This window comes from Zingiber officinale, chromosome 8A, assembly GCF_018446385.1.
Source record: "Zingiber officinale cultivar Zhangliang chromosome 8A, Zo_v1.1, whole genome shotgun sequence".
In the NCBI taxonomy this organism is placed as follows: domain Eukaryota; kingdom Viridiplantae; phylum Streptophyta; class Magnoliopsida; order Zingiberales; family Zingiberaceae; genus Zingiber; species Zingiber officinale.
In genome coordinates, this window is record NC_056000.1 from 74,342,163 (window position 1) to 74,352,925 (window position 10,763).

The 10,763-nt window shown below is 36.4% G+C and overlaps 1 protein-coding gene and 1 non-coding gene across 2 annotated transcripts; one reads left to right on the forward strand and one right to left on the reverse strand.

The window, feature by feature from the left end:
* Positions 1–1,051: 1,051 nt before the first annotated feature.
* Positions 1,052–1,125, forward strand: TRNAT-AGU. Its single transcript has one exon. It is a non-coding gene; the product is annotated as a tRNA-Thr (tRNA).
* An 8,605-nt stretch (positions 1,126–9,730) lies between these two features.
* LOC122011687 lies at positions 9,731–10,529 on the reverse strand. Its single transcript, XM_042568058.1, has 3 exons — positions 10,336–10,529; positions 10,144–10,249; positions 9,731–10,073 (listed from the first exon to the last, which is right to left on the reverse strand). The coding sequence occupies exons 1-3, from the start codon at positions 10,491–10,493 to the stop codon at positions 9,858–9,860; spliced, it is 480 nt and encodes a 159-aa protein (XP_042423992.1). The 5' UTR covers positions 10,494–10,529; the 3' UTR covers positions 9,731–9,857.
* Positions 10,530–10,763: the final 234 nt, after the last annotated feature.

Here is a 10,763-nt window from a genome sequence, read left to right on the forward strand (position 1 = left end):
AGGAAAGGAATCAATTATGGAAAGTTATCTTTGGAGGAAGAGAAAAGAAATGATGAAGAAATCTTTTCCTTTGCACACTTGTTTACCTTGATAGAGGAAGATGAATACTTATGATTAATTTTGTAAATCAAAAAGGGTGCATGCGTCATTTTTTTGGGTACATAGTGTAATTTTATGAGTTAAAAAGGCTACATGCGTCATTTTTTTTGGTATATGGTGTAATTTTGTGAATGCAAAAGGGGTACATGCGTCATTTTTTTTCCATCCGCTGCTTTCCGTCCGATTTTGAGGTGATCGATTTTGGCTCAAAAATTATCCGCGGATGGATTGCGTTACTTTTCCTTCGGAAAATTATAATGAAGTAAACGACGGAAACTTTTCCACTGTGAAAACTTTTCCTTAATTTTGCTTTCCACTCTCCCAAGTAAACATAGCCTAAAGAATAGTTTTTTATAGTGATTATTGTAACTTTTGTGTCGCGTCTCTGTTTTGGTTGACTGGGCTAACTTGGGTTGAGTTCGATCATGAGTCAGCTTACCTGACACAAGTTCAATCATAAATCAATTGACTCGACCGGAGTTCAGTCATGAGTTAACTCGACCAGAGTGCATTGACCAAGTTGACTGCAATTGGACTTGGAAGAACTTGTCTGGCGGGACTCGAGTTCATCTTGAACTGATCATGATTCTTTAGGCCTGCCACTTGATCCTTCCGGTCTCCGCCACATCACTTCTATCTTAATTAAACATTTTAATCATTGCGAGACTTTTTGTAAAAATCATAATGTAACTAATTAATCACCTCTGTCGGTGATTTAATCTCACCATCCCAAGCAAGCTTTATTCCAAGAGACATGTGCAAGACATTTTAGTTATCATCACTCGATAAAATGTGTTATATAGCCATCACAATTGACCTAAAAGAAAAACTTCTAACGGACTTAACTGAAATTCATATGGGAAACGTTCCTACTTGCATTTCCTAAGGACAGAATTTATTAACTCATCAAAAATATTAATATCTTTATAAAAATAAGGAAAAGTATGTTAAGGCTTTCATAGCTCAGTTGGTTAGAGCACCCGTTTAGTAAGCGGGAGGTCTTGAGTTCAAATCTCAATGAAAGCAAAAAAATTTTAACTTAATCATAAAAGAGGCCATTTTTGACTGTTTAAACCCAAAAAAAAAAAATTGAGTGCTGAAAAAGGTCAAAAATAAATAATCATCCAACCTTTTAAATAATAAAAGAAATTATAAAAGGTTAAAAAAAGATAAAATTGAAAATTGTTTAGAGAATAATATAGAAAAAATGATTTAGGTACTTTGGAACAATTATGGACAATAAATCAAACTTAGATAGGCAATTTAATGTTCATATTAAAGAAACAAAAATAAATAAACTGATATACCAATAAGAATAAGATGGAGGTCTTTATCATAAAAGAGGCCATTTTTGACTGTTTAAACCCAAAAAAAAAAAAATTGAGTGCTGAAAAAGGTCAAAAATAAATAATCCAACCTTTTAAATAATAAAAGAAATTATAAAAGGTTAAAAAAAGATAAAATTGAAAATTGTTTAGAGAATAATATAGAAAAAATGATTTAGGTATTTTGGAACAATTATGGACAATAAATCAAACTTAGATAGGCAATTTAATGCTCATATTAAAGAAACAAAAATAAATAAACTGATATACCAATAAGAATAAGATGGAGGTCTTGATTTACTAATTTAATGCTCATATTAAAGAGCCAATTGTAACTCAATGAAAAACCAACTGAAGATACCTGAGAAACTTCCTTTCACCTTGCACTGTAGTAAAAAAAATGATAAGGTTCATCCAGTATCCCACCGCTAACTGGCAAGAGGATGGATGAATTTTTTTTTCCCTTTCACAATGCATGTTTCACATGATGGAAACAAAAGAAAATGAAGCAAATGGGTTTTTATCAGGCAAGTTATTCACAGTGCAGAAAAGCTTCATAAATTCTCATGAAATCTGATAAGAATAGTGGATGTGATATCGTAGGAGAGATTCACATCTTCATGGTCATTGGCAGTTCTCATCCCCTATATTATCTTTAAGTAAGGCTCTACAAGTATAAGCCCAAGTCTACGTAATACAACACTATAGTCAAAGTTTCATAAACTGGTGGGACGAAGTAAAATTCAATGATATATAATTTTAAAATAGTTAATAAATATACCTAAAAAAAATTATATTAAAATTATAATGATTCACGACGAGAAGTTATGATATAGAATCGTTACATAATAATAGAGTCGTTTCACAAAAGAAAAAAATCTTTCCCTTTTCTCGTTTTTCCAACGATGTATATCTTTCAAATAAAAAGAAGATAAATGCATCTTCTCGTGCAAATGTCCTCTCATTTAATTGAGTTTTTTTCTTATTATCTTATTATTTTATTAAGAATTTGTCCTCTTACTAATTAATTTGGATGAAACTTAAAATAAAATTATATTAATATCCTTTTTTTTTTACACCGAAAATAATTTTAATGTTTATTAGTAATTTTCATAAATGCACCAATCAAGGATTTAGAGTTTTAGACTCAGCTGCAGTGTATTATTAGAAATTTTTCTCATTAATCGATTAGGGATTTAGAGTTCGAGATTCAGTTACAATCTATTATTGAGAATATTTCTTATTAATCAATTAAAAATCTAAAGTTCTCTTTAGTCTCACATCTTAGAATTTACAACACTGTAAGAGAAACTTCTATAAATATTCTAGGCCAACTATGTTAGAAAGTATTATTACAGGTACACCTTACTTAATTTATGAGACTAAAAATATTAGTCTTGCCCCTCTAAAAAATATAAAAATAAGAACAATACTCAAAAATTAAAACTATTTTTTATAAAATAATTCTTCACTATTTTTTATAAAATAATTCTTCTTCTATCAAATGCCTCCCTCCACTTGGTATAAGAGCATCTACATCAGTATCCTCATCTAAAATCTAAAATTTAAGGTAAAAGAACTATTTTATTAAATTTAGATATTCATTTTTCACTATATAATACATCAGCTTCCCTATAATTCATCATATATTTATTTTTTTATTATTTTTTCTCTTTCCTCCATATTCTTTATTATTAGATGGAGGAGAGATAAAGGAGAGAGAAATTTTTTATTATTAGAGGGAGGAGAGAGAAATAGTATTTTAATGTTTAGGGAATGGTATCCATTCCCTAAATTTAAAGAATTACTATTCATGAAATGTATATTTAGGGAATGGGTAGGGTAGCTGATGTAGATGTTTTTTTAATGTAAAATGTAAAATTTAAGGTAAAAGTTAAATTTAGGGTAATTGATGTGGATGCTCTAAGGGCCTAGCTCACTTAGTTGCATGTGCATGATCATTAGTTATTATTATGGATCGGCATCGTGCCTTGATTAAATATAGAAAATCAATTAAATTTTATTTAAAAATCAAAATATACCTAAAAATAAATTTCAATTATAAACTATAATAATATTAATAAAAAAAAATTGAACGAAACACGACCCCTCGGATGTAGGTCGATTCACCGTTGCCCACGACAGAGGCCGTGCTAAGTTGGCCCCTTTCCTCAGTTGATAAGATGGTAATTCATCGACTTTAGCTATGAGACTAGACATTATTCATGGTGCCTTAAAAGTGAAAAGAGAGCACATCATGGTGTCTCAATGCTCTATTTACTCTAAAGCAGGGATAAGAAAAGGAAAGAAATCTAGATGAAAATTTATCTTCGGAAGAAGAGAAAAGAAAGAGTGAAAAAATTCTTTCCTTTGTATGCTTGTTTACCTTGATAGAGAAAGATGGATACATGCAACATAATTTTGTAAACGAAAAATTATACATACATCATGAGTTAAAAAGGGTACATCCGTCATTTATATATATAGTGTAATTTTATAAATAAAAATAGTACATGCATCATTTGTTTTCTATTCGTTATTTTTCGTCTGATTTTAAGATGATCGATTTGATTTTAAAATCATTTGTTGATGAATTATATTTATTTTTCATCTAAAAATTTTAATGAAACAAATAATATAAATTTTCAGTATGAAATTTTTTTCTTAATTTTTGATTTCCGCTCTTGACCATAAAAGTGAAAAGAGAGCCCATGACAATATATATTGCAATATATATTGCATGTGCTTGCATCCCCCACTGCGCAGGAAGCAAAGCAAAGCCAAGCAAAGCACATAGGATGCCATATCACATATTCACATGCCACTAGCTGGCTAGGACATCGACCCTGTCCTGTCCAAATGTCATCACTATCAAAACTTTTCACGGACAAACTTTCCAACCATTTTAGTGCCCATATTCCACATTAATCACATTGTGGCGGTCATCGACAGTTCAATGTATGAATCTTCTTTTAATGCTGAGAGTTATACAATTTTATTTTAGAGGCTATTTCTATGATTGGAATATTAATTATTAGATATCATTACACGGCTACCATGTATGCCACACATAATAATGGAAACATGATGAAAATCAGTCGCATGCCAAGCAAAACACGTTGATTAATTGATGGATGAAAATAACATGGCAACTGGCCTACACGACATTCATTGGGTCTGTTTCATGCAAATCACAGAGACAGACAAAAGAGAGACAGAGACAGAACGAGAGAGTGAGAGGAGGAATGCACTAGGCGGTCTTGCCCTACCAATCTTTTCACACTCTTAAAAAATATTAATTGTGCTCCTAAATAATTATTTTATAAAAATTAAAAAAATAAGATCTAGTAAATAGTATAATTTTAAATAATTAAAATTTAATCATAACATCCTTAATTATTTAAAATTATACATTAAATGGATTAGGATCACATAATAAACATAAATTATAAGTAATTATATAAACATAACAAATTTTACCCGACAAAAATCTTTACTATATTTATATAATTAACTAGAATAAAATATCAAATTATATTTTCTTAGCTTATCCACAGGAGTCAAAGAAAATATAATTAGATAGTTTTATTATAAAATTATAGTAAAATGTAATTTAATTAAACTTTAGCCCATAGGTAAATTTTATGTCACTAGTTTTTTTTCCTCTAAACATAATTTACATTGATAAACATGACATTTTCCTCAATTTTTTTTTTAATAACCATGTATTTAATTTATGCAGCACAATCTTCAAATCTCTCTAATATATATTGTGATATCCCCAAACTCAAGAGTAATAACTATAAAGTCTGGAAGTGGAGAGTTCTCCTTCATTTGGGGTGGTTGGACATTGATTATGTCATAAAGAAAGATGAACCACTTGCTATTAATGATTTTAACATTCTTGATGAGATTGACGTTTATGAAAAATGAGAGCGCTCTAATCGTCTCTGCGTAATGTTCATAAAGACCAAAATCTCTACTGGTATTCGTGGTTTGATTGAGGAGCATGGAAATGTCAAGGGCCTACTTAAGTCAATTGATAAATAATTTATAACTTCAGACAAGGCCCTTGTTAGTACCATAATAATGGAACTCTCATCATTAAGGCTCACTGTGAAAGGTGTACGAGAGCACATCATGGAGATAAGGAATACATATTTTATTATCTATCTCATAACACTAGAATTGTGAAATCAAGAAATATAAAATTTTTTGAGAATGACTTGACAGTGGGAGTGATTATTCTCAAGACATAATTTTTGAGAAAGATCACAATAATGATCAACCATCTTATTCAAGTTATCAATGGGTTGCCATTCACACCCCTCAAGCACAAATGAGTGTTAAACAATAAATTGAGGAGATTTCATAAAATATTGATAATAATGTAGTCGATCAAATTGCTAACGAGGACAATAAGGAATTGCTCAACCGATTGAACAAGTTCCTCAAGAGGACAACTTAAGAAGATTTACTAGAAAAAGGAAATCAACAATACCTAATGATTATGTTGTGTATCTACAAGAATTGGATTTTAATGTTGGATCTGAAAATGACCTTAAAATATTTTCACAAGCTATGAGTTGTAGTAAATTAAAGTTTTGGTATAATGCTATGAAGAATTAAATTATATGGCATCTAATGGAGTCTGAGATCTTGTCGAGTTGTTCGATAATGCAAAAACCATATGATATAAATGAGTTTTCAAAACAAAGGACTCATTGGGTAACATTGAGAAATATAAAACAAGACTCGTGGCTAAAGGATTCACTCAAAGGGAAGGAATCGACTACAAAGTGACATTTGCTTCTGTCTCTAAAAAAGATTTCATTGACATTATTATGACATTGGTTGTATATTTTAACTTAGAATTGCAATAAATGAATGTAAAAACTATATTTCTTAATGTCGATCTAAAGGAAGAGGTTTATATGAAACAACCAAAAAGTTTTTTTTAGTAATGGTGATCACTTGATATGTAAGCTCAAGAAATCCATATATGGATTTAAACAAGCTACCTGTCAATAATATTTGAAATTTCATGATGTCATCTCTTCATTTGATTTTTTGGAAAAATGTCATGGATCAATATATATATCATAAGGTCAGTGGGAGAAAAATTTGTTTCATGATTCTCTATGAGATGATATTTTACTTGTAACCAATGATAAGGGTTTACTATATGAGGTAAACAATTTCTCTCTAAGAACTTTGATATGAAAGATATAGATGATGCTTTTTTTATGTCATTGGCAATAAGATATATAAAGACAGATTCAAGGAATTTTAGGTTTGTCTCAAGAAACCTATATTAATAAAGTTTTAGAGAGATTTTGGATGAAAAATTATTTACCAAATATAGCTCCCATTGTGAGAGTTGACAAATTCAATAAAAATAATTTTAAAAGAAAACAAATGAAAAACATTCCTTATGCTTATGCTATATGAAGCTTGATGTATGTTCAGGTCTGCACTAGATTTGACATTGCATTTGCTGTTGGTATGTTGGAAAGAAATCAAAGTAATCCACCACTGGAAAGCTGCAAAGAAGGCGATGAGATATCTTCAAGAAACTAAAGACTACGTGCTTGTATTTAGATGAGTTGAGAATTTAGAAGTGATTGATTACTCTGATTCAGACTACCTCGGCTGTATTGATTCACGAAAATCAACTTTTGGATATATTTTTATGCTAGTCGGTGGGTTGTGTCTTGAAAAAATGCAAAGCAGACGTTGACTGCTACTTCTACTATGGAGGCTGAGTTTATATCTTATTTTGAGGTGACCTCGCATGGTGTTTGGATGAAGAGTTTCATTTCAGGCTTAGAATTGTGGATTCTATTTTTAAGCCATTAAGAACATATTGTGATAATTCGGTTGCTTTCTTTATGACTAAGAACAATAAAAGTGGGAGTTGAACTAAGCATATCGACATTAAGTATCTAGCCAAAAAAGAATGTGTTAGAGATAAGACAGTGGTTATTGAGCACATTAGTATTGAATTGATGATTGTTGATCCTTTGACTAAAGACATGCCACCGTCGAAATTTTTGTCCTTAGAATAATTTGGTTATCAATAATACTCCATTATGATATTTTCTCATATTTGTATATACATTAATTAATTTGAAAAAAATTACTAAAGTTGGACCTTGAATAAACATAAGATTTATTCCTTAAGATATATTGGTTGATAAACGTGATACAATATAATACATGTAAGATAATACTCTAGTTTAGATGATTTAGCACCATGATTCATGCGTAGTGTACACTTTAGTGAATGATGAAATACATGTGTCAAGTGGGAGAGTATTGTAAACATTTTATTTTGATTATAAATCTTGATTAACTCAATGATGATTGATACGGATATTGGGAGGAGGGCATAGGAGAAATTAAGATGAAAGGGAGGGGCGTTTTGGTCTTTTGAGAGGTGAGGGGTTTTTGGGGTCTTAAGGGTTACTGTAGCATGGGGGGAGGGGGGCTGCTTCGGGCTCGTTTCACGCCGCCACCGCCAACAGAAGGGAGAAGCTTCTTCTTCCTCATGCTCTCACCCTCCACGCCGGCGCCACCGCCGGCCATCACCTCCACGCTTCTCCCTCTCTCTCACTGCCATCCTCGCAGCGCCGGCCACAGCGACGACACTCTCTTTTTCCTCCCCACAGCGATGACGACATCACCTTCTTCTTCCTCTCTCCCGCGACCCACACTGCCGCCGGTCACCTGTCCTCTCGCGACGCAGCCACCGGGCAGTCCACCTCCATCTGCCATCCCCTCGACTCCTCGCGCACACTGTGCCTCAAGGCCGAGGCCACCGAAGAACACTGCCGCAACCCAAAGAGGCTTTCGGCGTCATCGGCAGCGACCTCCCTCTCCTCGCTGCGCCGCCGCCGGCTCCCCCCCTCTTTGTTGCGCCGCCGTCGGCAGACCGCCACCGCTCTTCTCGCTCTCGTGCACGCCGCCGCCGAGGCTGCTCGTCATTGATGCCTATCGTCGTCGGGACAGAACACCCTTTTCTCCCGTTCCCTGCACAGCAGCTTGGTTCGCCGGCAGTCACCGGGCGCCGCGGCCTTGCTTGCCGACGCCTCCACGCGATATAGCATCCCGGACCAACAGCCCCCGCGCGACAACAATCCATGTACCGGCTGTCCTTATGCCGATTTCGTCCAGGCTCTGATTCCGTCTCGTTGTGTGCCGGCCTTCGTGCCGTATCTCGTTCCAGCTTCGTGTGTTGTGGTGTTTCAGCCTTTGTGCCATTGTTATTGGTCGGCATCACTGATTTGATCGTATTCTGCTTTTGTTGTTATCCCGGCCTGCGTGCCGAGCCCGTATCCCGTCCTGCGTGCCGAGCCCGTATCCCGTCCTGCGTGGCGAGCCCGTATCCCGACCTGCGTGCCGATCTAGTTTCCCTGTCTGCGTGCCGGTCTCTTATCCCGGTCTGCGTACCGGTCTCTTATCCCAGTCTGCGTACCGGTCTCTCATCCCGGTCTGCGTGCCGGTATTATATCCCGACCTACGGCTCATCTCCCGGTTCCGTGCCGCGTCCAGCTCCTCATCGTCAGATCCAGCTCTACAGCCTGATCGGAGTCATCCACTCTTCCGGGTCGCGACAACTCGAGCCGCGTCCCATCCGAGGGCGCCCCCCTGGGCCAGGGTACGTTCCTCGTTCATATTTCGTATGCATTTTCATCATTTCACGGCTTAGTCTTGTACTCATATATTCGTTGGATCTGCCTCGAGCATCGGGATACCGGGGGTCGGGTCAACCCGGTCGCTGGCTGCAGGTAGCGTTGACCAGAGGACTTTTGAAGACTTGGTCAACACGGGAGCCATCTCAGCACACCCCCTCCGGGACGCCGCGACTTCGTCAACATTCTCGCCACCTCACCCGACGGTCCGTCTGACTCAGCTTCCGGACCGGATCAATGATAATTATAAATAATAACCTCAGTTAATTTCATTAACTATCTCTAGGGGTGATCGGTCTGATCCTACGGAAGTTTTCCACCGGTTATCAGGATAAATCGGAAAGCGCATGCAGCGACCAACCTAGAAATCCAACATCCTTTGGTTACGCCCTCATTTAGAGGAAAATTTTCTATAAATACGTCGTAGCAAGAGTTCAAACTGTGGATGTCCTAGTGATAACCTGAATATCCTAACATGACACCATGACTCCGAGGACACTCAATGATGATAATAATTCTTTATAAATAATGGCTTTAGGATTTCTAAATATACACATCTTTCGAAAAATAACAACACGAAGAGGCTTGGAGTTATTAGAAAACTCTAAAACATTAAGCATCAAAAGGGATGTCAAACGTTCTTCAAATTTCAATGACTGAAGATAACAATCGATTTATTTTTCCGCGTTCAACTATCATTATCATATTTTCTTTTAAGAAACAAACATGATCTATTATTCTAACATAGGGTGACCGCTCTCTTGCAGGCCATGATGGGTTCGCCAGATAGAGAGATCACCGGCAGGCTGTCGCAGTTACAGATCTCGATCATGAAGCCGTCAGGGTCGTGGAAGAAGAGCTGGTCCACATAGATTCCGCCTTCCTCCACGCCGCTCTGGACGTACGGTATCCCCAACTCCCCCAGCTTTTTCTCCACCAACGCCAAGCTCTCGCACTGCTCCATTACGATCAATTTTAAAGTACGGCCGAGAAATTAAAACAGAGGACGATGAGATATATCTCACCTGGAAGGAGATGTGGTTGTCCTTGGGGTTGATCGCTCTCTTCTTAGGCAGCTTCTCAGGGTCTTCAGATCGGAGCAAGTGGACGCCGATACCGTAGTTGAAAAGCCTGAAGCATGAAGAAATTAAAGAATCGATCATGAAAACAGAGTGGCATATGGAGGTGAGATTGGTGAAAGGGAGTGGATGGGGCACCAGGCGCCGTCGAAGTTGAAGGAGCCCGGGCGGCGGATGGGGCGGAAGCCGAGGACGTTTTGATAGAAGTCGAGCGACGCCTCCACCGATCTGCAAACGATGGAGATGTGGTTCAAGGACGCCAGCGGCAGAGCTCCATCCCCATTACCATTCAACATTTGTGTTTGTGGAAATGAATGAAAATAGAAGAGGACGTACGAGGCAGAGGGATATAAATGGACCAAGGCAACTATCGTGCACGTGACTATCAGGCGTGGATCCAACGTGGATGTATAGCTAAATCCAGCTTGATAAGACAGTTGGATGCTGACTTGGCGATGGCTCCCACCGGAGGAAATATATGAGAAGTTATTGCCTTTTTTGTGGATTAGATTTTTGAATATGTCTTTCTTTGGCCTTTTCCAAGTCATTTTTCCTTGGGGATTATC